The sequence below is a fragment of the Myotis daubentonii genome, chromosome 13 (assembly GCF_963259705.1).
Source record: "Myotis daubentonii chromosome 13, mMyoDau2.1, whole genome shotgun sequence".
NCBI lineage: Eukaryota > Metazoa > Chordata > Mammalia > Chiroptera > Vespertilionidae > Myotis > Myotis daubentonii.
In genome coordinates, this window is record NC_081852.1 from 30,228,779 (window position 1) to 30,254,706 (window position 25,928).

The 25,928-nt window shown below is 41.9% G+C and overlaps 1 protein-coding gene across 6 annotated transcripts in view; it reads left to right on the forward strand.

Annotated features, from left to right (window-relative positions):
- CCDC6 (coiled-coil domain containing 6) overlaps window positions 1-25,928 on the forward strand; it is a 107,331-nt gene that overhangs the window by 55,932 nt on the left and 25,471 nt on the right. For 4 of the 6 annotated variants that reach the window (XM_059662653.1, XM_059662654.1, XM_059662656.1 and 1 more), the window contains exon 3: window positions 10,744-10,872. The exons of the other annotated variants lie outside the window; for them this stretch is intronic. In XM_059662653.1, coding sequence (XP_059518636.1) covers window positions 10,744-10,872 — 129 coding nt within the window. The remainder of the gene's footprint in view (window positions 1-10,743; window positions 10,873-25,928) is intronic. 6 annotated transcript variants of the gene reach the window in all.

Consider the following 25,928-nt stretch of genomic DNA (forward strand, 5'->3'; position numbering starts at 1 on the left):
TTATTTTATTTTATTCCTAATTCCCCTGGCTGTTAACCATCAGTCACCATTGCCACCTGGAAGACCTGTCATTGCTGAGATTAATTATGGTTTTAGCATGTGTGGATTTTCTCACTTGCTTTTTATGTAAGCCTGATACATCAAGTTCACTTCCTGCTCTCTGGGAAACCCTGTTCAATTGTTGCCTGCACTCTTCTCAACCATACCACTGCCAGAATTAGTGAATACTTTTTTCTTTTTTTAAAACCCTGAAACAGGATTGAGATAAGAAGAGTACTGAGTATTGCATATATCTCCGATTCTTTTCAATTGGATCCAACTTTGAAATTTCAGACCTTAGAATAATAAATAGGTTTGTAGTATTGTAATTTTGATTCTCGTTTGAAATTGGATCTTGTCCTCAGAAAATAATGCCACTATAGCTATCATACAAATTATGATACTCATGTCCTTTTGAGGGGGCACATTCTGATTGATTATGGGAAGTTCTTAAGAGTAAAAATTCTCTGGGTCTGTTGTTACGTGGCGTGGCTTATTTTTATTACCATTAGCTTGATCCCTGAGGTTAGAAGGCCTCCTGGGATTAAAGTAGTTGAAGTTTCCTAGCATCTATGGAAAGATGATATGCAGAAGAAAGGAAGGAAGTTGGGCAGAAACCACTGCTGAAGCTGCCTCTGCCAAGTGATTGATAGCTGAGCAGTTCAGAAAGATATCATGCAGCGCATGATTCTTTCATCTCTGTTAGCACAGGAATAAAACCTGGGAGGAAGAATTTTAACAAGTCCCCAAACCTGCCTGTTTATCTAGACAAAGGCTTACCACACTTCATTTGCCTTCTCCCTCTCCCCCCTAAATTCCCTAGTAGTTTCTCCTTCCAGTACCATCTTGATGAATTCGGTCTTCTGGAGCGGATGCTTCCCTGACTCCAGGAAGGCTGTGTCTCCGGGTAGCCGGCATGTGTCTGCAGGTATGAGAAGTGAGGGCAGACTCCCAATCCCGTTCTTCTCCGTCAGGTGCTAGTACACCAGAATCTGAGGCAGCTTTCCCCCCTCCAAGTTACCCAGGTTATTAAAATGACAGTGAAGTGACTTTGTGCAGGCAGTAAAGTCAGGTCAGGGAGACATGCATGTGTGTAATTCTGTTCATTTCAAGGGCACCTGGGCTAAGACTGTCATTGCATCCATTTGGATGAAAACTTGGTCCTCCCGACGGCAGGGAGAAGAGACCTTGAAATGTCTTCTTCATTAAGGTGGCTAAACTAGTGGTCCTTTTGGCTTTTAGTTTTTCAGGGCTACCATTGCTGGTCAAAAAAAATGCTCTCACCTAATAGCTTAGGAAACAGCTGGGGCTAAATTGTGTGTGTGTGGGGGGGGTGTTATTCCTTTTTTTTTTTTTTAGATGTTGCTTTTCATTCCAAATTATCTGACCCTCAGCTTTGTCTGTTCCTTGTTTCTGTTCATAGAGCAGGGAGTTTATGCATCAAATTCATGATACATCTGCCAAGAGCTCCCGGGATATTTTTAATGCATTTCAAATGCTGCAACCACCAGAGTCCAAATTATAAACCAGAATTTTCCTGTCAGTTGCATGCCAGAAGTTTCTCGGTCCTACATAATGTGTATTGTGATTAGAAAGGACGGGACCTTGATGCACTCCTTTATAGTCTTAAGAGATCATTGAGTTTCTTTCAAAATGTGTGTATGTGTATTGGCATTGTGGTTAGATTTGATATACCAGCACGGATTCCCAAAAATGTAAGGGCAAGAGGAAGGACTTAGAAGCTTCTTATGCCAGCTTCCTGACAATATGTGAGAAAATGCAGGCAGAGAGAAATTAACAGTAAAAGGAAAGTGAAGTAAAAATAATTCAATGAAGCTGGTCATGAGAGGTTGAATTGGAGTAGCGGTGAGCATTTTATTTCTAGTTGAAAAGGTGAGTCTGGGTTATTGAAGGATACGTCCGTGTCCTTCAGGAACTAGAAACACTTTTCAAATGCTTTAAAAACTTTGCATTTATAAATGTTGCAATGTTTTGTATTTTTTGGGTCAGTTCATTTTCAAACTATGAATTCTTTCTCTGGGCAAAGCACTCTCTATTCCTTGGAAAAAGAAACTGCTAGTTTGTATGAAATGTATTTTCAGGGCAGTAGGTTAACTCCAGAGCCTAAACGACTTCTTTATCTTATTTGTGGACCATCATTTTCTAACCTTTCTAACCAGGTTTCTGTGAAGGTATTACTACCTTAAGCAGCATCATACTATTAGAAATCCAGGAAACTCAAACTTAGCCCTTTAAGTACTCTGAGTGGATGGGAAGTCTGCTGTTCTAGTGGAGCCATCTGCTCAGAAGTGAAGGCTTGACACTAGTCCTTGGTGTTGACAATACTGACAAGGAAATAACATTTAAAAAATAATCAGTTTTCTGGAAGGACCTAGCTATTTTTCTTCCTTGAAAAAGTTACTTGTGCCTTCCTCTCTAGAAAATGACAGATTTGATAATTCAGACAAACCTCACTGAAGATGAATAAAAGCTAAACAAAATGCTTTGAAATTTTTATTTGAAAGAACTAACAAGATAGTGAAGAACTATTGGTCTGGGGAGGATGGGAATTGAGAGAAGACCCTAGCACTCAGGGTGGCTTTTGTACTGAGAGCATTTGCTATTCATTAAGAAACAGCTGAGAAACTTGAGTTGTGCTTTTGGTAGTTGTGAGGGGCTGGTGTTACTGAAGTCAGATCTTGCGGCTGGCCAGGGCTGGAGACAAGGATAAATCGCCCCACTTCAAGCTGGAGTCTTGAAGAGCTATGCCTTCAGGATAAGAGCGTACCAGTTTTGCATCATCCGGGGAAGGCAGAGAACATGAAGCTTTGGTTTAGGATTAAGGTAGTTCCAAACTGGATGGTGCGTGGCAAAAGAGAATGGAATTTTCTGGAGGAAGAGACCATCATCTTAGGCCACAAAATTTCAACTGCGTTGTCCAACACACAAGGAGAACCAGGCAGATGGAGATAGGAGATTTCACGAATGATAAACCAGTAGAAAGAACACAACAGAAATGGACTTGACAGATACTTTGGATATTGGATTTATCAGACATTGACTACTGAGCTTATTACATTCAAAGAAATAAAAGCCAAGCTTGAAATCTTTGTTAGGAAACTGGGAACATCACAGCATTTTTTTTTTTACATTTAAAAGGTAAGTTAATAACCTGTGAATAACAATGGCAGTACATTTGAAGTTTTAGATAAAATGGACAAAATTCTTGGAAAAACATAACTTTCTACAACTGAATGAGGAAAAAATAGAAAACGAGTTTTTAACCTGTTAGAGAAATTGAATCATTGATCAACAGACTTCCTAGAAAAAGAATTTCAGACTTAAATGGTTTCACTAAGACATGTACCAAACATTCAAGGATGAAATCATTTTAATCTTCTGTAAACTCTAAAGTTAAAAAAAAAAAAAGATTCCCCGCTTATTTTAAGGCTAACATAACCATAATGCTCCAACTTAAGTACAGTTCAAGAAAGGCAAATTACAGTGAAATATCAATCTTAAATAAAGCAAAAATCTTAAATAAAATATAAGGAAAATGAATTCAACAGCATATTGAAAGGATAATGCATTGTGGCCAGTTGCATTTATATAAGGTTAATGGAAAAATGGAAAATTTGTAAGTGTACTTGGCCATATTCACAGACTCAAAAGAAAAAATCATGATCATATTCATATATGGAGCAAAGGGACTTGATAAAATGTAATAACTCATAAAATCCTAGTGAACTAAGAATAGAAGTTAAATGTATTAGTGTCTGCAAAAAGACTATCAAATATTGTGTTTAATTATGACAGTTTAACAGCTTTCCCTTTAAAGTCAAGAACAAGATAAGATGCCTGCTGTATTTACTTCTGTTCATCATTATAGTTCGTCGTCAGTACAGAAAGGCAAGAAAAAGATAAAAGATACAAGGATTGAAAAGGGGAATTAAGACTGCCACTTATGTATGATTGGGTAATTGAAAAATCTTAAACTTACAGGTAAATAATTAGAATTGAGTTGGGTTTTTTCCCCAAATTAAATGTATTTCTGTATTCAGCAATAACTAGTTCATGTGAAAACTTAAAAGATAGCTTCAAAAACTATGAGAATATATTCAGTGCTGCAGAAAAAAATTAGGACACTGTAAGGACAGGTAAGGAGCTGTTGAAATTTTAAGTTAGTCATTCAGGTAGTATCAGCAAAATCGTGGGAAGGAGGGAGATAATCATGTGGATTTCTGAGGGAAGAGCATTCCAGCCAAAGAGAACAACTTCCTAAAGCCTTGAAGTGGGTGTGAGCAAGACAGGATCAAGGAAGACTTAGAGGTTTTGGCTTCGACGACTAGAATTATGTAAGATGGGAAAGACAGACTTGGAGTGAGGAGGTCAGAAGTTGAGTCAAGACGTCTGCACATCCAAGTGGAGATAACAGATAAGCAGCGGGACAGAGGTTCTCAACAGCGAAGCCTGGGCTACACATCCAAATTTGGGAGTGTTTCCTAGAGGAGACAACCAAAGAGGTATCCTAGGAAGTCACGTAAAGAGAACACAAGGACACACCAGAGCGGGGGAAGATAATTGCAACATATATAACTGACACAAAACTACAAACCAATAAGAAAACCCAGAAGAAAACGGCAAGAGCTTTCAACAGGCTCTTCACACAATAAGCAGATAGCCAGTGGTCAGTAAACAAATGAGAAAGCACGCAACCCCATTAGTAATCGGGAAAGATGAGATTAAGCACAAGACATTACTAGAGAATTCTCATGCACCGCCCTCGGAGAATGGAAACGGTTGCAGCCATGGGGAAAACACTTTGCCATTACCTCACTGTGACCCGGCAGTCCCACTCCTGGATATGTTTCATAATGGGTGCACGTGTGCACCAGATGTGGAGCAGAGTGCTCTTTGTGGCATTGTTCATAACAGTGAAAAACTAGAAATGCCCCACATGCCCAACTTTCATAGAGGGGATAGATTGTTTATGCTCACCAGTGGGATTAAGGCGATAAAAACGGAAGTCACAATTACACTGAGGAGCATGGGTGAATGAAATCACAAGTTCAGTTAGCAGAAGAAGGTAGGCAAAAAATACAAAATCAGGCAAAACTAATGTTTAGAAGTAAATAGGCAGTAACATTTCTTTTAAGAAAAAAAGATGCAAGGAAGCAAATACCTGAAGAATCAGTAGAGTGATTACCGCCAGTTGATGGGCTGTGATCAGGAAGGGACACGTGAGGCTTTGGAGGAGCTGGCAATGTTATATTCCTTTATGTGGGTGATGGTCACCTGAGGAGGCTCTATTCGTATACTAACAGTATTGCTTGTAGTTGCCTACTTGTGCTCATTTTGAGGCTGAATCTAGGGGAAAACAGCTCGTAGGAAGTGGAGATATTATTATCCATCTAATCGGTGTTTGCATAGATAAGTTGTTCTCTAGATGCTCTGGAGTAGAATTGAGTAAGTCCTGGTCAGTGCCCTTCACAGAGCTATAAAGGTGATTGAGAATGCGCCCCGTGCTCGAGGGTCCCAGCACACATCAGGGGTAAGGGCAAAGGCTTTGAAGCTAGAGACCTAGGCGTTAACCCCGAATCTACCCCTTACCAGCTGTGTGACTTTAGACAAGTTACCTTACCTCTCTAACCTGTGGTTTCATCCTTTGTAAAGTACAGACTATAGTATCTACCATAGAATATTGCGGTTTAGTGTATTGACGTGCATAAAGTGCTTGGTACATAGTAACTAATGCCTTGCAGTGTTGACCGCTTTTAGAAGTCGCTAATAGAAAGGATGTGAAAAACACAATGAACTAGGCATTAAAATACACCTGCCACAGCTTAAAGGAGGGGGAGTCTTCCTTGTGCTAGGGTGTGTGGGAAGACACTGGAAGATGTCTTTTGAGCTATTCCCCAGTTTCAGTAAGTTTAAGGAGAGAGAGAGAGAGAGACTCAGGGACTCGAGGCGGAGGGCACTAGGGGCAGGAAGTGTGCAATAGCTTGTGTTAGAGGGGTCCAGTGTGACCAGCCCCTGGACCAGAGGAGCCTCCAGAAGTGTTGCCCAGCCTGGTGGGTTTCATGTTAAAACCTTGTAAGCTTTGCCTTTACCGGCCGTTGCTACCACTCTGTGTGCTTAGACCCGTTCATTTTTAGTTTGCTAGATGCCTAGACTCTGAAGGCATTTATGTTTACAAACCTTCCTTAGACTGTCAAAGGGGCTGGGTGTGAAAATAGCACAAGAAAAGTATGGGAAACTTACGTGGAGGGACTTGAACACCATGCTAAGGAGTTAAGTCCCCGGGTGCCATGGAAGGGTTTTGAGCAGGGTGTTGAAGTAACAGGGTTTGTCTGCTCAGATGACCTGGGAGATCTGTTAGGAGGCTTTGACTGGCCCAGTGAAGAGGAACCAAAGACCTGAGCTAGACTGGGGCACAAGCTCAGAAAGAAGAGGGCGTGTTTGACAGCTGCTACAGAGGCTGACTTAACGGCATTGGGTAACTGAAGCGACCTGAGGTGTTGACTGAGAATAATGGTTCCAGCAACAGAAGGGGGAGGAGGTGGGAATCAGTGTGGGCATGGGAGGCATTAAGTGGTGATGTTCTCTCCGTTTGAGGTGGGAGGCTGACTTTCTGCTCAGGCTGCTCAGTGCAGCAGTTGTGAAAAGTTGGTTTTTGAGAGACTCAGTGTTCGAGCCTCTTTGAACTCTTCTTCAAAGCTCATGTTAATAACGTGATAATGGTTGACAGTCCAATGACTTAATGCGGCTATTGTCTTATGGTGGCCTTTATGTTGCCTAAAGCAGATGGTTGTGGGACTGTGGTGAGTACACAAAAGAGAAATATGAGTGTTGACGAGTGAAAACAGAGGCAGGGGCATCTTGAGTGTATTTTCAAGTTGCATTGAGGAAGCTGAGTCCTGGGGCTGGTGGCCGGAAGGCTCGCCTCACTTGGCCTGGGCTGGATTAGCAACAAGCCCAGGTTTGCAAACACACGTCGCCCAGCCCACCTGCATGTGCACCTATGGTGCGTCTCTCAGGTGAACGATTTTCAGTGCCTCTACCTGCGAGAGAGAATTTTGCCCAGAATAAATGTAGTGAAGCGTTCCTGATTCACTTATATAAGAGGACTGGATCACAGAAAGGTCACCAGAAAGCCTTGGCAAATGATATGACAACAATTATTGAAAACTGAATGGATGCTTACAGTTAGCCTGTTTCAGGTCAAATTAACGCTATACTTGTATTTTTTTTAATGGGCTGGAAATTTGCTTTGGGACTCCACACATGGAATCAGATATAATAAGAAAATGCTCACGTTTCAGTAGTACTTGGAATTTTACAGATTTAGAGTTATAGCTTTGCCAGTGACTTTTTCAGTTAATGTTGATAGATTTTTCATGCTGATTCCTAAGGAACAAATCTTTATATAATCCTAATTCCATTGAAAAATGTACTGCGCCTCGATGGATCATCTGTTATATAATGTGACCTAGGTTTCACAGGGCTGCCTTTTTCGTTAATGTAAACAGTATATTGCACACAGAAGGCTATTCCATAATGTTTGAGATTTACTTTATAAAAAGTGCATTTACAGAAAATTCTGAGTTTGAAAAATAACTTAATTTACCTAAGCAAGCGTTTTGCTTTAGGTATATTTAAGGCAAACACATGAGCTATATTTTAAACACATTAATAGAATGTGCTTGACTATGTACTTCTTAGTTTGAATTCTTTTTGTTCTAGTTCAGGATGTTTTGACCTTCTTGGGAGATTTAAAATTGCTCATAAAAGCATTAAGACTTTGATTAGAAATTGAAAATCATGCCTTGAGTTTTATGCCCGTATTGAAGATGCTACTCTGAGATGAAACAGGAGTTTATTTCTGATAGTTAGTCTTGGGCCAGCCTCAACCAGGCTTCCGTTTAGGGTTTGTGTTTGTAGTGTCACGAGCTACAGCTTTAAAATAGATGAATTCAGGGTATTGGTTTAAGCCTATGGGGCCAAATGGTTTGAATTTGCATGGTATCTATTTAAAACACAAACAATTTCTGAATTTTTCTCATGCAAACTGTAATGAGGCAAACTCCATGGTTATTAGTTTCCTCAAGAATCCGCCCCCCCCCCCCCCCCCCCCGTCTTGTTCATTTGTTCATCTTAACTCTCATCTCGTGGATTTTTTGGGGGGAGGGGGTTGTTTCTGTGTTTCTCTCTCTGTTTCTCTTTTTATTGCTGGCTTCTTTGTTTCAAGGAAGAAGCATATTTTCTGTTCCCAGTGTTCTCTGCAGAAACTTTATGCCCTGCTTTTGCATTGCATGTCACCTGAGAGATGGCAGAACACAGCAGGCAGCAAAGCTGTTCGTTTCATCTGTCTTTTGGGGAAGATGAAAACTGAGTTTTTGGCAAACAGATCTCAGGGTGACTTGATATTTTCCAAATGGGTTAGTGTAACCAAGGGACCTAACTTGAGTTCTGGTAACGACAGCTTTACCGTCCAATTTTCCTTGGAGTATAGCTTTTGAGAGTGAGAAACCTCTTAAAATGGAGAGCTTTTACAGATTTATTAATCAGATATTGATAGAATTACACCATCTGTCCCAATATGAATATTTTCCAGTAAGCCAATGAGAACCTTCTCTTTTTTAAGATTAATATTGGTGGGGAAGAGATTTTCCAACTTCAGATTGCATCCTTTATTGTGTTAATTTCCCCCAGGACCAAAGCCTAACCTTAATAAAGGATGGGTGTGGGGGGGGGGGTTCTCTCAAATAAAAATAGCAGCAATTGGAAACATATTGGAGGAAACCACAGCTTTAACAAAAAAGCTTTAGCAAATGATTTAAAGGTTGTAAAGTTCATTTTTCTAAAACCAGTAAATATCATTTAAGCTTAGTGTTGATAAACTATTTTAAGGTAAAGATACTATCTCAACTATAGCATAGTATCCACAGATAGATGTACCCATTTTGCTGTGTTTGTTTTTTGTTTTTTTCTTCTCATAAGCCATATTTTTTCCCATTTGGACCTTTTGTGTCTGAAATGCCAGGAACTCTTCTTGTTCGCTGTCCATTCTTCTTAGTTCTTTTAATTACTGCTTGATCTTGCAGAACCTGAGTTGTAAAGAGCTGGCTAAAAATAGACTTGTCACTGTAAGCACCTCCTCACATCTGCTTTTTTCTGGGTCCCTGCAAGGTTGACCAGCTTTTTCTTTTTTTTTTTTTTTTTTAGTTGCATATCAAAAACAGTTGGAGGAATAACAGCTTCTGTGTAGTCAACATTTCCAGCGTTAGAAGATGATGTTGGATTTTAACCTTTTTTTTTTTTCCCCCACCAACTCTGTGCGTTCAGAGCAGCGGGAATTGTCAGAGGTGGGCAGGGGCAGGTAGCCGTTTAGAGGCTGATCAGGTCCTGGTGAGCCTGCACTGTTGTCCATCGCACCCTCTGCGGGGTTTACAAAGAGACACGGCACCCCCTGGGCGAGCCTGCGGGGCATCATTGTCTGTGCTTAATCGTTTGGCTTGACAACACCGAGGGTGCACTAGGCATGAGTGGGTGGAGGAGTCTAGAGTTGACCTGTTTTAGGGGTTTGCTCAGGATCCAGTGCGGGAAACACCCGTTTGGTGTTCCGAGTGGGGTTTTGGTTCCAGGTTCTGCTGCTTTCTAGCCGAATTGCCTTGGTCCAGGAACCTTGTTGTGACATAAAAAGTGGGGGTGATCATGCCTGCCTAACGCATGTGAAGGCCTGGGATACAGCGTCTGTGCAAAGAAATGCATTTGAAGGGAAAACGAGGGAGCAGTGTCATCTCAAACCAAATAAAGCGCGAGTTCCTTCGCTGTGTTTCAGTAGCTTTTACTTAATCTCCCGTGGGTTCTGAACGCAGCAGGCCCTTGCACACTGTTTCTTCCAATCCCTGCCATGGACCAGCAACCCCCCACTTGAGAATGTCCAACGAGCACATGGGGACTGTTGAAAACCCCACTTGTCTTGTGTCCGCTGGGTTTCTGTTACTCCTTTTTGAAGGTTGGAGTAAATTATTTTTTTGTATTTTCTCTTCCAGCTTATTTAATTGCATAAATAAGAGGCTTTCCCCCTCTTGGTTTTTAAGAAAGATGGTAGGAGGTGTGATGCATGATCTCATTATAGGAAGATAATGAATTATTTTTGCCAAAGCATGTTCTCTAGAACATTGGGAAACAGCATCCAGAATAATTTAGGAAGTATGTGTTGTGATTGTAACATTTATTTCCTCTCTACACACATTATGTAACTCTGAGTAAACTGTAATTCATTTACTGACAGTACAAAATTTCTTTTTTAATTTATTAATTTTTATGCCTATGGTTATATGTTAAAAAGTAAGTTTCCTTCCTTCCTCATTCCCTAGCCTCCCAGTTACTCTCTACAGAGGCAACCACTTATGTTTTTTAAAATTGAAATCCATGTAATCATGGTTTGATGCTCGTAATGTATTTGTCCTTTCATCTCTCGGCCTTTGGTTAAGATCGAGTGCCTGTGTGTGTGTGTGTGTGTGTGTGCAGTGTAATTGCTGGTTCTAAGTTAGGGGACCGGTGAGCAGCAGTTACTAGGCACACGTTGGGCATATATGAGCAGAGGTGAGCAGCGTCGCTCTTGCGGTGGTGTCTCTCCGTATAACCAGCCCCTGGAGCCGGGGTTTCCACAGCGTCTGTGTGTGTTTCACTTTCCAGTTGCAGCATGAGAAAGCCGAACTGGAGCAGCACCTCGAGCAGGAGCAGGAATTCCAGGTCAACAAACTGATGAAGAAAATTAAGAAGCTGGAGAACGATACCATTTCTAAGCAGCTGACCTTAGAGCAGGTAAGCATGGAAGGCTCTCGCCACACATTTCCCCCCTCGGGGCACCCCCTGTTCTTTCAAGCCTGAGGGTGCCATGAGGACTTTCAGGGAAGAACATTTCTCAGCTCTTCTTCCCACGGGGAGACTTCGTTTCTGAAGGAAGCACTGAAGGTCTGCACAGCACCTGCTCCCTCTCACGCACACTTTCTCTTTCTCTAACCGCCGTGAATAAACCTTGAGGAGATGTTGTGTTGCTCTGATTGGCAGGCAGGAAACGTTAGGTTCCTATTTGCAAAGGGGGAAGAATGTGTTTTTAACCACAGGATAGTTTCTGTGAAAGTTCCCGAGACAGTGTTGCTTCTATTTCAAGGGTTTTTCAGAACAAACGTTAGCTTTTTTCTGTTTTGTTTTGTTTTTTTTTTAATTACTAGCAACCGTATATGAACTCTGTCTTCTCCCACCTAGATTTGTGGGTTCAGATATGGAATCAGAGTCTCGGTTGCACACCTGATTCAGCCACTAACTAGTTGTGTGGCCTTGAATTAACTTCATTTCTCTGGCCCAACTTTTCCATTTGTAAACAGAGAAGGACACACTAAATTCAGGAATGCTAAGCTTAGAAAGGTGCAGAAGGAAGACAGAAACAGTGCACAATCCCTTTGTCCATTGCCCTTGGCAGACGTTGGTATTTGGTTGAGCCCTTGCCTGAGGAGTCCAGACTGGCTCTTAGACTCCAGCACGTAGAACTGTGGGCAGCGGTGATTGGTCCACACAGGTTGGTGTGTCGGACAGAGTTACCTGTCAGTCCCTGGCCTACACCCTCCTTCATGCTTTCCCCACTGTAGTGTCCTGAAATGTTACTTCCCCTGAGACAAATAAGAGGCTGATCACAGCGTCTGTTATCTGGTTTCCATGTAAAATTCAGTATATTGATTAACACCTTCCAGCTCTTCGTAATATGGATCCCGATTGCCAGTTTGATGATTTGTCTAACCCTTTCATGCAAAGTGGTCTGATTTATCCCACCTCTAGGCTCTCTGTGTGTATCTTTCTGTGTATCCATGCTGACTGGTTCTTAAGTCACCTCAGAACCGCACTAGCTTCTTCATTATGCCTGCGAATGAATGGTGATGGGAACGCGAGGTTTGAGAAGTCAGGGTTTGTTTGAAACTTACCTAGCTGACTTTGCATGTTATTCTTGACCCTACCTATATGTCAGAAGTAAGAATGTGACTGGGTTTTCCAAGACTATGAATAATGGCCCTAAAAATATTTCCTCTGTCCCTTTCAGATAAAAGAGAAAAATAAGTTCCATTCCCAAGGTTTTGCTATTTTATATATATTCAGAGTAATCTATTTTTACCACTTATCTTCAGAATTCAGGTGCAATATCTAAATTTAGAAGGCTCCCCCCACACAGACTAGCCCCCCAGTTTAAAAACATTTTGTCCTAAAGTTCACCTGTTTAATTCTCAGGGTAGGCAATAGCCAGTTAGTTCTATTCAAGTTAAAGCTTTGAAGATTCTTGTTAAGTCCCTGATATACCAAGTACTTGTTAGTGGTACACGTTAATAAAGAATTAACCAAATGACATTCTCACAGTAGTTGGTACTGCGAGAACTTCACATGGCCATGGCCTTCACAGTGAAGGTGGTCAATAATGGAAACGGCTTTGCTCTTGTGTGTGTTCACAAGCTCCTAAGGAGATCTTGGGATGAGGGCTGTAACCCCCAGGGTGGCCACAAGGGGGAGGTAGTAGCCTAGTGTCAGAGAGTAGGGCAGTCTCATCCCAGAGTCCCTGAGAGAGGATGGCTTGCTGCACCCCCTTAAGACTCTTCAGTGGTTTCACTAACTGAACCCCTTTAAAATGAGGCCCAAGGCACACATTCTCTCTGAGCTAATGACTTAGTGCATTTTTAGGTAATTTCAGACCTCAACAGTAAAGAGGTGGATTTCCACAACGGAATACGTGCTTTGCTAAGACGTGTACCAGAAATAAACCTCAGATCCCGGATATCAAGTTCCTGTTTTAATTAACATGGAGAAATTGAACATAATCATAGAACTTTCCCCCTTTGTTTTGGATATGTTCAGGATGAGTAAATGTTGGAGATTTTACTCTGTATTTTGCTTCGCTATAAATTATTGTAGTCAGTGTTTAGGGGAAATGTTTATTTTTTTCTTTGGGTGGAAATAAATCTGTTTTATGTTTCCTTGGATGTGATCTGACCCTCTCTGTGGTCATCTCTTGGGATTACCATCTGTATTATATTATATACAGTATGTTGTAATCTATGTTATATAATGTATCCTGTATTATGCATTATTACCAGAAGAGCAAAGGCATGTACTGTACTATGCTTTATAATGATTAGTGTGTGGTACATGCCTATGCTCTTCTATCTGACAAATTAAAATTAGAAGCTATTTGAAGGTGATTTTCAAGGTGCCTTATGCCCTACGTGCTTTGCTGGAAGAAGTATGGATTTGGACAGGTGACTGAGGAGTCGTCTTTTCTATTTTGGAAGGCAATTCAGTATAGTGTTCAGGGCCTGGGCACATTGCTTGTAAGAAACCAGGTGTGAACTGTTTCCTCTGCTCAATATCTTATTTCCCATTTTTTTAATTGTAACATCTTTATTGAGATAAAATTCACACACCATATAAATCACCCATTTAAAATGTATAATCCAGTGGTTTCTAGCATATTCGAAGTTGTATAACGATAATCACAATCAGTTTTAGACCATTTCATCAGCTCAGAAAGAAACCTTGCACCCTTCAGCTGCTACTCAATTGGCTCTTCCCCTTAAGCAAGAACCACTCCATTATCTGTCTCTGTATATTTGCCCATTCTGGAGACTTTATATACATGGAATCATATAGTATGTGGTCTGTTGTGATTGTGATGGGCTTCTTTCACTTATATAATGTTTTCATCCATGTTGTAGCATGTGTCGGTACTTCATTCCTTTCCTGGCCATATAACGTTCCGCTGTATGGACATACCATATTTTGTTTATCCATTCATCATTTGATGTTCATCTGTGTTGTTTCAGCCATTTGGTTGTAAATAATTCTTCTGTGAACGTTCATATACAGTATTTTGTGTGGGCATCTGTTTCATTATTCTTAGATGTATCTCTAGGAGTGGGATTGCTGTGATGTCTCTGTTTGCCTTTTACAGGGATTGCTAGACTGTGTTCCAAAGTGGCTGCGCCACACTGATGATGAAGTGGTATCTCCTGGCGGGTTTATAGTTCCCTGATGGCTAATGATGTTGAGCATCTTTTCAGGTGCTTATTAGCCATTTGTGTATCTTCTTAGAAAAAAAGTCTATTCGAGGTCTTTTTATCATTGAATTCTAAGAGTTCTTGATATTCTAGATACAAGTGCCTTATCAGGTATATCATTTCTGTGTGTGTGTGTTTCACTTTCTTGATCGTGTGCTTTGAAACATGGAAGTTTTAAATTCTGGTGAAATCTAATTTATCTATTTCTTTCTTTTGTTGCTTTTGCTTTTGGTGTCATATTTTAGAATCTATTTCCAAATCGGAGTTCATGAAGATTTATCCCTCTGTTTTCTTCTAAGAGTTTTATACTTTTGGCTCTTACATTTAGGTTTTGATCCATTAGAGTTATTAATTTTTGTGTATAGTGTGAGGTAGGGGATCCAAATTCATTCTCTTGAGTGTGGCTATCCCATTGTCCCAGTCAGTTCACTTTTGAGCCTCAGGTTCCTTATCTATAAAATGGCAATGGTAGCAAACTTATGTTAGATGCCATGAATGAAAGAGAGTGTAAGGTGATTCACACAGTGCTTCCTGTATAAGCACTCAGCATAAGTTGGATGCTGCTGTTAATTTGTAAATAATCCATATTTTGAACCTAATGGGTTGCATGTGCAGAAGGAATATTGGAAGGCCTTCTACCATGGATTTGTGTTGGCCATAACATGTTTGTTTTAAAGGTATAGTGTGGATTGTAATGGCTTTTAAGTAGGTGTGGGGAGCTGATATAGGGTTAAGCCTCGGACTGACCTGTTGGCAGTCACAAACAGGTCTTCCGAGTCTTAACCCAATCCGAGAGGTGGCCTCTGATTTACACGCGCTATCATTTAAAAAAATAAAAAAGGGGGAATTTGCCGGAAGCCGGTCCATCCTTGCTGCTTGACACAGTCGCTGCAGGAAGAAACATCTGCACAGCATATGTTTCAAGGGACCTGGCGTATATGGCATACTGTTCTTAATATGTTTGCTCCCCTTCTTAGCGCTATGTGTTTTAACCAAGGCCACCTCTCTGGGAAAGGTTGTTTCCCCAGGTTCGGATTTTTCCCTGGAGTTAGGGATTAACAGGATTAAGGAAGGGAATCAGTAAAACTCCTTAACTAAGTGCCAGGAGGGTAGTTAATCACTTTAACTACGAACAGTCATGCTTAAGCTACATAATCTTTACTTAGGATAATCTCCTTCAGTTACTTCCTTGTAGCTTAACAGAATAGAGTAGTGACCTTGGAATGGAGATAACAAATGCCCTAACCTTTGGAATAGAATGGATAGGATTAAAATCAAATGGTATAAATACAGATATAACAGGAGAATAAAGAGAGAACTTCACTATGCTGATCAACTGAACGCTGCCTCTGTGTCATTCCTTCTTCGCCGACTCGGTCCACACCTTTGGAAATCCCTGGACCTGCTGGGGCAGGACCCCAACAAGTAGGCACCTGCCCACTCCCTGTTAACAGGGTTTGAGACTCCGTCTTGGGCTGTTTTTGAAAGTAGGCCCCAATTAACTCACAAGGCAGAAGGCCCTCCTTGTAAATTTCTCTCCAAAAGTCAGGCCTTCGCATGGACACTTAGTCAGATAGCATTTATTCTCTTCGTAGACCCAGAGTCTGGGATCCTTTCATTCTTCAAGTAGGGAATGTTAAGCTCCATCATCAAGGTCTCTGTGCTATAAATGGTCTGTTCTGTTGGTGTTTTGCAATATATGAATCCATAGGATTTTAGACCTGGAAAACTAAAATCCTATGAATTGGGGAAGGACTATCTTTGTCTCCAGCCCCTGGCGGAGATGTGAGACAGTGGGGAAATCATGAGGAAATCCAGAGGCAGGGTCTTCGGGTCTCCTCCCAGGCTTTGGGACAAGTTTCCTGCTCCCCTCGCCTCTGGAAAGCAGTGGAGGTGGCTTCGTGTGACTTGCCAACTCGGTAGACCGAGTTGGCTTGTAAGTGTCCTAACCTGCTTACACTGCTTTTTCAGAAATGGAAACCCAGACGGAGAACAAGAGGTTTCCTCAAGTTGCACGGCTAAGGAGTTCTTAACCATTTATTTTAGCTACCTTTTGGGCATTTATTTAGCATTCTGAAAATAATGTAGAAAAGCATGTTCAGAATAATGTGAAAGTATGAGGCCTTTGCTGCACTGATAGTTAGCATTAGTCTAATGAACTGGATTAATCTAGTCAACAGGACATTAGTGCTCCTGGGGGCTTGGAACAAACACTGGTGGTGGCCATGATTTAAAGACTTTTATTCAAATATGTATTCACTGTCAGTTGCTTATTTGGCATTCACATTTTCCTAGGTAAGAACATTTAGAACTTGGAATATTCTCTATGTCAACAAATCTTGATCTGAATGATTTCTGCCAACAAGGATTTTTCTTCTCTGGAGAAGGATAACCAGCATTAAGAGGCATGCATTCGTTTATTTATTAAATGAAGTTCAGCCCACCAGATGTGAGGGCCTTCTGTGCACTTGGCTCAGAAAATTATCTTATGGGAAAGAAGAAAACAGCAGCCAGAAACGGGTGGACTGCATACTTAACCCTTTATTAGGTAGTACAATAGAAAAATACCGGAATCAGCTAGTGGAGAATTGGCGGTGCAATCCGGCAAACACTCAATATGACGAGCAGGATTGCCTGCCCTGTAGCAGACACACCAGGGTCGTTTTCTCAGTTAATCTTGTCATTTGGGGTATGTTTTCTTGTCTGAGATGTCCTTTAAAGCACAGATACCCATATCTGCAGGTTGGATTTAGAATTGGAATGGTAATTCCACTCACTAGCACCCATTTGTACCGACAGCATTTTAGCCTTGTGTAGTTGGGAGGTTCTTCTGTAGCTTCAGATCTTCCTCCCATCTGGATAAGCTGGGTGATCTCAGGCAAGCAGTTGGTTCTCTGCTGTGAAACAGACATAATCCCTAACCTGGAGGCTGGTTGGGAGGATTAATCTTCCATTGTGCCGCTCCTCACGCTCCATGCGTGTTGCACAGTGGTTGCAGTGTGGACTACACAGCCAGAAATAAGTTTACGTGGCAACCCAGGGCACTGATGTTTTTGTAACTGTATATGTGACTGGGACAGGTTTCATCCAACAACCGTATGTGCTTTGCACTGATTTTTCCATTCAACCTTATTTCATGTTTAGCAAAATGTAGGTCACAACTGACTCAACTAATTTCACAATCCAGTAATGGGTTGTGACCTGCAGTTTGAAAAACATGCTCTGATGTGCCCAGTGCTTTCCTGCCCTAGGTCTCCATGGACCTGTTTCCTCTGCCTGGGCTACTTCTCCCTCCCGCTCCCATCCTCGTTCATCTAACCGACGCCCCGCTCCCAGTCACTCGGGGGTCTGTGCTGTAAAGTACCTGCTAACATTCAGTCCTTCTCTTGCAACACGTGGTACACAAATAGTAATTAGCAAACAGCTAAACAAATTGTGTCTTCCCTCTAAGTCCCCTGGAAGGTAGAGGTAGGTGTTGACCTCACCACCATATCCCTGGTGACTCACATCTAGTCAGTGCTCCAAAAATTGTAGCTGCTGCCATTAATAATGGAAGATTCCACCTAATGTCCGTGGTAGATGACATAGGATATAAATGTGCATGCGCATCAGTTGAGCCTCAAATGTCTCACCACCCTCCTTCACCTGGTTACCTGTTACTTTATGAATCTCTGTGCTCAGATGTCATCTGTGAGCCCACCACTTTGACGTCCTCTTTGTCCATGCTACGGTCAGTGCACCTGTATGGCACATATCCGGCATTAATTCAACACCTTGATTACGTGCCTGCCATCTGCCACAAACTGCTGAGAAAGGCCCCTGGCCTCACGGAGGCTGGTCTAGTGAGGGCAGTGAACCTATGGACAGTGACGAGCGATGCTCTGTGCAGTGTTGTGGAGAGGAGCAGCGCTCCCGTTGCAACCCCGTTCCCCATACCAACCGAGGAGGACCTGAAGCTCCTTGGTGCTGGGTTTGATTGTTTGTTAATTGATACACGCGGGCTGGTAGAGCTAAGTCCAGCTTGTTTCAGGGAACCAGGGATGTGAGAGGAGACAGGACTGGAAGAGGAGAATGCAGTAAAAAGTGCGTGCAGTTACTGCATGGAATAGAGGTGCTGAGAACAGAGAAAATAACCCAGGAAGAAGATTTGAAGTTGAATCCCTTCTCTTTGTTGCCAGACAAGGAAAGAGGGGGTGGGGAGGGGTTGGCAGTCTGTGCACAGGGACTTTGAGGGCACAAGCGTGCCTTTATAGTGAGGGCCATGCGGAAGGCTGCCATGGAGCTGCACCAAGGCTCATGCATGCCTCTGCTGGCAGGTGCCCAGTGATTACCTTTAGCCAGCAGACAACATCCGCCGCCGACGCTTGACAGGACTCTGGCTTCCAGGGGCATTGCAGGGGCATTGCAGGGGCGACACCCACTGGCCCAATGTCTCTCACCAAGTCGCAGAGGCTGGGGCTTTAAGTAATATTTTGCAATTCTCAGGACAAGGTTTATGTTTTGTTCTCTCTCTCTCTCTCTCTCTCTCTCTCTCTCTCTCTCTCTCTCTCTCTCTCTCTCTCCATGGCATATTTTAAGTTCTATGAGGAAGAAAGGCAAGTTTTAGGTTTCTAGCTTTTAGAACAGGGGTTCTTAGTGAAGGCTACCAGGTGGTTCTGCCTTACTTGTCTGGAAGTTAATTTTTTCAAACCAAACTGACATCATAGTCAGTCTCCATACAAGGCAGATGCTACTTATTTTAGTAGCTGCAGCGACCGACTCTAGTGAGTTACACAGAATATCTGCATGTCCTGGTGACTGAGCTGTGAATTGAGTGGCCAGTGGCTCATGTTCAGATTTGTGTCCCTTGGTTGATTTTTTGTTGTGGTGGTGGTGGTGGAACAAAGTATTTCTTAAATTCATGGGTAGTGTGACCATACTGGGTTTTCAAGCATTTTATTCATGCTAACAGCTGCCCTTGTAGCCCCTGGCAGTGGGAGAACTCTGTTGTAATAGCTCTGGGCAGCACCTGCTGGTGTCTGTGTGCCTTTTTTGTTTTTGTTTTTTCAAAGAACAACCACGTTCCTTGAGGTTTCACTTGCATTAAGGGCATGAAATTTAATGAACACTATGCTTGCTTTGAAATTAGATTTCAAATACTGGTCTCAAATTATGGAAGCCTTGGAATCTTTATTATTAAACATTTGCATTTTAAAAGTAATCTATTGCTCTTTCAAGAAACTGGAAAACATAGAAGTACAAAAATGATGAAACGTTACCTAGACTACAAGCCTCCCCAAACAACTGCTATTTATATTTGTCCTACATTCTCCTCCTCCTCTTCTTCCTCCTTTCTTTAACAGCAGTCAGTGTATTATAATTTGCTGCCCGGCTTTTAATTTTTTTTTTTTTTTGTAAAATGTAATAACCTATGTGTGCACATTCAGATGAGCTGCACTGGGGGCACAGCCAGACATAATCACAGTCAACCCCAAAGTCCCCTCAGTGGGAATTTGATTGTAGCAAATCCTTGAGGGTGTTTGGGTGACTTGAGAAGCTTGGGTACAAGCTTTCTGCCTACTGTTTGTTTGAAGGGGGAAACGCCTCAGCGCAGAGCTGAAAAGTTAGTGGGATTTGGTGCCCAGGAAGTAGGTAAACTAGGGGCACTGGGCGATATCTGAAGTTCCAGTAGGCTCGCTTTGCGGTGGATTTGCTTTGTAATCCAGGAGCTGTCGGGAGGTCATGAAGCTAACTGAGGGGTCCCAACTCCAGACCTTTGAAAGTAGATTCAGCTCTGTCAGGGACACAGACAAGTATCTCTATGTGATGTGGTTACCACCATCACCACCACCACCACCACCTCCCTCTCCCCCTCCCCCAATCCCTAGAATTCCTTCCCTGGACCTCATTTCAGTGAAGTACAGAGACTCACTGTGTTCCATCTTGTCAGACTCTATTTTGAATCATCAGATACCACTTGCGATGTGGACCAATTTGTACAGTACAGATGACCTTACACGACGGCCGGGAAAATATTAAACGTGTTTCCTTTGTAAAAAGGAACCTCATCATGATCCCACAGTGTGCATTTCTGGTAAAGCACTGGGGGTGGAGACTGCCTGTTAAGTTGGAGGACATTGGTGTGCTACAGCAAGGGTAATAAAACCCAGAGATACTAAGCCCAGACTTCCTAGTTGCTTATAATTTCGAAATCAAAGTCTATTTCTTTATGACCAAGATAAGAATTTGGTTGATGATTTAGAAGAGGCGTTGCATTCCCCCTTCGCTGAACCATGGCTAGAGAATGAAAGTTAGTCATAAATCTAACAACTCTATGTAAAGAAGTGGGATGGGTATGGTCATGACTAGAAAGAGATGATTTCTTTTATCCAAGAACTTTCATTTTAGATAAAGCACATTAAGAGAAGTTTCCCAAATGTTATTTTGTGAAGGAAGCTTATTTTAGATAATGGACAGATAGTAGCCCCCGATGTAATAGTGTATTTGTAATACACACTAGATGACTTCTTTCCAAGCACTTTTCCTTGATGTAGTGAAAGGATGTCCATCCAAGATGCAGAAACCTGCTTTCCATCAATGGTAATTATTTGGTAAAAGAGTCCCCTAGAATTATAAACCTAGTATCACATCTGTTTTACATCGTGATGAAAACTTAAGTCCAGAAACTATATAAATCTGAGTAATTATAAGTGTGGGGAATTCATAAAGGCCTTTGTTTTTCAACATCACTGAACTAAAGCAAAATTTATTGAGCTGATAAACTATGAAATAGTGTCATTTTCACATTAATGTTAATGGGATATTAATGTTATCCTGAAGTTATTTTTATAGGAACATAATTTTTTAGAAGAAAACAGTTGTACACTATGATAAAGAAGTTTAACTCTGGGCAATGTGAGAAATTCTCAGTCTTCAGAAAGCTGTCATTTATCCTTTGAGAGTATATGGGCTTATTCTGTATTTTATATATGTAAGTTAACATCCTAAATTAAGGGTTTTACTATTAAATTATATTAGGAAATTGTCATTTTTTAGGATTAGATGTCTTTAAGTATTTTCTTTTATTAAAAATAGTAAATTTCTTTTACAAAGTGGGTGGGGGTAGGAAAAGGTAGGAATACAAATTATCACCAATATAACTTTCATCCAAAAGACAACCCTATTTATCTTGCTGTATAAATAGTTCTTTACGATGTTTTTGCATGTTTTCCCCCTCTCTCAGTATATTTCTGAGGTACATAGATAAATTTCTTTTCCGTTGTAATTTTCGGCCTCCTAAACTTGAACGTAACTGTCCTTCCTTTCCTTTTCTCCTGTTCTTCACTGACAAACTTCCATTGGCTCTTCCTGTGCTCAGCGCTGTGATGACCTAGAACAGTGGTTCTCAACCTTGGCTGCCCATTAGAATCACCTGGGAATCTTTTTAAAATCCTGATTTCTGGGCCTCGTCCTTCGGAAATTCTGTTTCTTTGTTACTAATGTTGTGACCCCACCCCATAATAAAGAAACAGAATTTCCGGAGGACGAGGCCCAGAAATCAGGATTTTAAAAGATTCCCAGGTGATTCTAATGGGCAGCCAAGGTTGAGAACCACTGACCTAGAACTTGTTTTTAATTCTGAACCAGCCTCGGCTTGATTAATTCAATAGGTACCTCAGGGGCTCTGTGGTCTAGGAGCACCTGTCTTAACTCATCTGTAACACAAATTGGCTGCTTGATTTCTTAAAAAAAAATTTTTGCCAGAAGGTAAGGGTCAGATGTTTTCTAGCTGAGGAGAATAGCCAGTGCTGAGCACAATTCCACCGATCGCCTGAGCAGATGCCAGCTGAGGCCCTGTTTAAGGTTTGCCTTACTTGCCTCTGTCGCTTTAATGTGTGAAGGCTTTGCCAGGGACCAAGGACCATTGTGCATGGTTCTAACCCCTTTGTGTCAGTTGCACATGATATATTTCTATAGCTCCCTCATGAATCTTGTTAGTCACTTCTTTCCCGTGTACAGCAGGTCCTCGATGACCATCGGACCTTGATCGTGTTAATGAGATGCCATAGGAACTTAACTCTTGTTTATATCTATTAGCCTGCATTGTTTTGATTAAAGTCACAGAACCAGTCAACAACATTGCGTGAGGACTCAATACGTAAAACCTTGATTAGCTCATACGTATTGGCAAAGTAGGATGGAATGAGCTAAGTAAGATCTTTTACTGTCTCTACTAGGAACAAAACTGCGTTAAGCCCACTTGGGCTGCTATACCGCAGAACACAGACTGGTTTATAAAGAACAGACACTTATTTCTCGCAGTTCTGGAGTCCTGAAGTCTGAGATCAGTGCCAGCTTGATGGCGTTCTAGCGAGGGGCATCTTCAGGGTTGCAGACTGCCTGCTTCTCCTTACGTCCTCACATGAGAGGGAACAGCATGCTGCAGAGTCTCTCTTGACTCTTAGAAAGGTCATTAGAAATCCCATAAGGGGGGCCACCCTCATGATATCAACCAAACCTACTTACCTTCCAGAGGCCCCACCTCCAAACCATCACATTGGGGATTTAGGCTTCAACACGAATTGGGTGGCACAAACATTCAGTCCATTGCAAAAACTGGGCTCATTTTTCTGACTTCAATTTAGTTGTTTTCTTAGTTTTGTGCTTTTTATTTTCCCAGATGATTCTGATAAACCTCCACAGTCACCACTCTGGACACCTATGATATAACATAATAAGTTGGTAGGAAATTGGGCTGGACTTTTAATGGCCGTCAGATACTATCTAACCAGAAGGTTTGGGGAGATTGTTGTGCTAATCCCCATCACCCAGTTGTTTTCTTAGGATTAACCTCTTCCTGTTAAAAAAGAAAAAATCTAGCCAACTATGAATTAGGTTAATCTAGAGAGTACTCTGCTATTTCTCTTTTTAAACATCAGGTCCACTCCTTATAGCATCATCATCCTAAGTGCTTTTTACTTATGTTGTCACAATCTGTCTGTCTGAGTTCAGTTTATATGGTAGCCCTTCCACGGGCTTCCCCCCCTCTTTTACTTCTACTTATTTACTTATTTATTTTATCCTCACTTGAGGATGTGTTTTTTTATTCTAGAGAGAGAAGGAGGGAGGGAGATAAAGTGAAACATCAGTGTGTGAGAAAAATATCTATTGGTTGCCATCCATATGGACCCTAACTGGTATCGAACCTGCAACCTGGGTTTGTGCCCTGAGTGGGAATTGAACCCACAACCCTCAGATGCTCAGGATGATGCTCTAACCAACTGAGCCACACCAGCCAGGGCCCTCTCTTTATTATCTCGGATTTGTTGTAATAGGCTGCTTTCCAAAATTATTTTTTTTATTAAAAAACTTTTTTGCAATACAGTTGACATACACAGTATATTAGTTTCAGGTGTATAACGTAGTGACTAGACATTTATGTAACTTATGAAGTGATCACCCTGTTAAATCTAGTACCCATCTGACAGCATGCATAGTTATTATAACATTATTGACTATATTCTCTATGCTTTACTTTGCATCCCTGGGACTGTTTTTCGTAACTGGCAATTTGTACATCTTAAGCTCTCCTCCCCCCCCCTCCCCCAAAATTTGTTTTTCAAATCAGGTGTTTGGGATATATTTTCTCGTAGAAATGATGATTATATGGTAGTTAGACTAAAACTTTTCAAAGTAGATTGAAAAGGTCCATTAAAACCTTTCAGAATTCTGTGGCTGAGTACCATGGTGAGGCTAACGTTCTCATCAGACGTTCTTGCCAAGCATTCCTTCCCCTCACCTCTCCCTCCACCCCAGCCAGCGTCATACTTCTCTTTAAATGGGAAAAGGCTACCGGGAGGCAGAAATCCGATAGTGTGGGGAGCCATCTCTCAGCTGCACCCTCTCTTTTTTGCTATTTTGGTAGAGGTCAGCATCTGCCCACTGAGAAGACACGGGCAGGAAGAGCTGTGAATTCAGATGAGTTGGCTAAATTTATACACACTAAGTTTATCCATTAAAGGAGCTCTGTATTTATTTTGGGAACATAATAAGAACCCTTGGTCTGAGGTTAATTAACCTGTAATGAGAAGGAGAGCTACTGAAGAGAAGTAAAGAATCTGGCAGTCCATTGAACTGACTTAATTACAAGCGGCCTTTCAAATGAGTATGTTTACGAATCAGCTATATCCATCGATGCTCCCAGAAAAAGCAGGCAGAAGGGGCTTGGGTTAGCCTGAGAATTTGATGTGTGGCGATGGATGAGCAGATGCCAATTGCATGAACACTGAATTAAAAAAAGCAACGGGATATTCTTAGGAAGGGAATAGGGGAGCGCATTACAGATAGAGACCAGCATAGTGAGAGCAATGCGCCACTGGGCTACTGTTGTGATTCAAGCACAAATTTCTGACTTACCCTGTAAACTTAGCATATACTCGTACTCTCCCAGATTTGAGGGTTGTTCGAGATACGGACAATGTCAGAAGCACCTGATATCTCCTTCTGCCTGAATTGGCAGAACTGGTGGTGTCTGTATTCGGCTCTAAATGGGTAGGTTGTGGAAATAAATGAGCAGGAGATGGAAGGTCAAGTCTGATAAGGAATTTAATGGGCACTTCATCGTAATCATAAATAATACCATTCCCTCTGTCTTCTCTGCCCCTTAATGTCCATCCAAACTCCCCAGCGATGCTGAAAAGTTGAGAGATTTTTAAAGCTGAAAAAACAAGTCCGGAAACCCTGCTCTTTGGGGGCTAAATAATACGGACTCCTACAGCGCTGCCAGCCCGCGTAATGAAACACCCAAGTCTAGGCTGCTGAGCTGGGGCCTCCTGTGTGGCCCACTTCATGGGAATAAATTAGGAGAGCCAGTTGGTAAAGCAGTCCCAAGTTTCACCCCCAGGAAGCCTCGGTTTGCTGAAGCGGGCAGTAAATTGATAGCTGGTGCCCAAAGAAGCTGAGATTCATGTCCATTTTCAACCCGTTTGTCCTGCTCTCTTCTCTGTGTCCTCATACTCTCAGACTCAGGAAGCTGCTCCTTACCCCGCTACTCCCAAGAATTCTTGGCAAAGGAGGTAGACTCCCAACCCATAGCATCATTTACCCCAAATCCTACTTTCTCCTTAACATCCTGTGTTCCTTCAGCTCTGAAATGAAATGGGCGGTTTCGATGATTTGTCTCACTGCTTCTAGCTCCGAGCCAGCCCAGACTGAAGACAGCGGCCGTCTTGAGACTGACACTGATGGAGAATGGGTAGCTTTGAAAGGGCCCTCAGGAATCATGTAGGCTCACCTTCTCATTTCACAGATGGGGACGTTGAGGCTCACAGCGGGTGAGTACCTGCTAGAGCCACACGTCTAGTAAGTTATCCATAGGCAAAGGCAGCTTTGGATGTTCAGAGTTATTGGTTAGCACTGTGCATGATTACTCCAAAATGAAACGTAACTGGACATAACATTTCCCTACTACAAAATGATGCCTTACTTGACTTTTTTCTTGCCTGCCAAGTTCTCGCTATAATGCTTTTAGTCAAACACAGGAACAGGGCCCTTCATGGGCAAATGCCTTAGAATGTTGTTTCTTTAAAAAAAAAAATGGCCGTGAGTCATACTTCAAAGCTTGGCCAAAAATGTGGTCAGCACAGAATCTCACTAAGTTGTATAGGAGTTCTCTGCGGCTTTCCAGGTCTTTTCTCATTGCTTCAGGTAGGAACTGTTTAACATTCTGAGGAGCATGCGTCCAATTAGCCTATTCCCAGCTTCACAGCACAAAATGTGTCTGGCTGACTCTGACATCCCCCACCC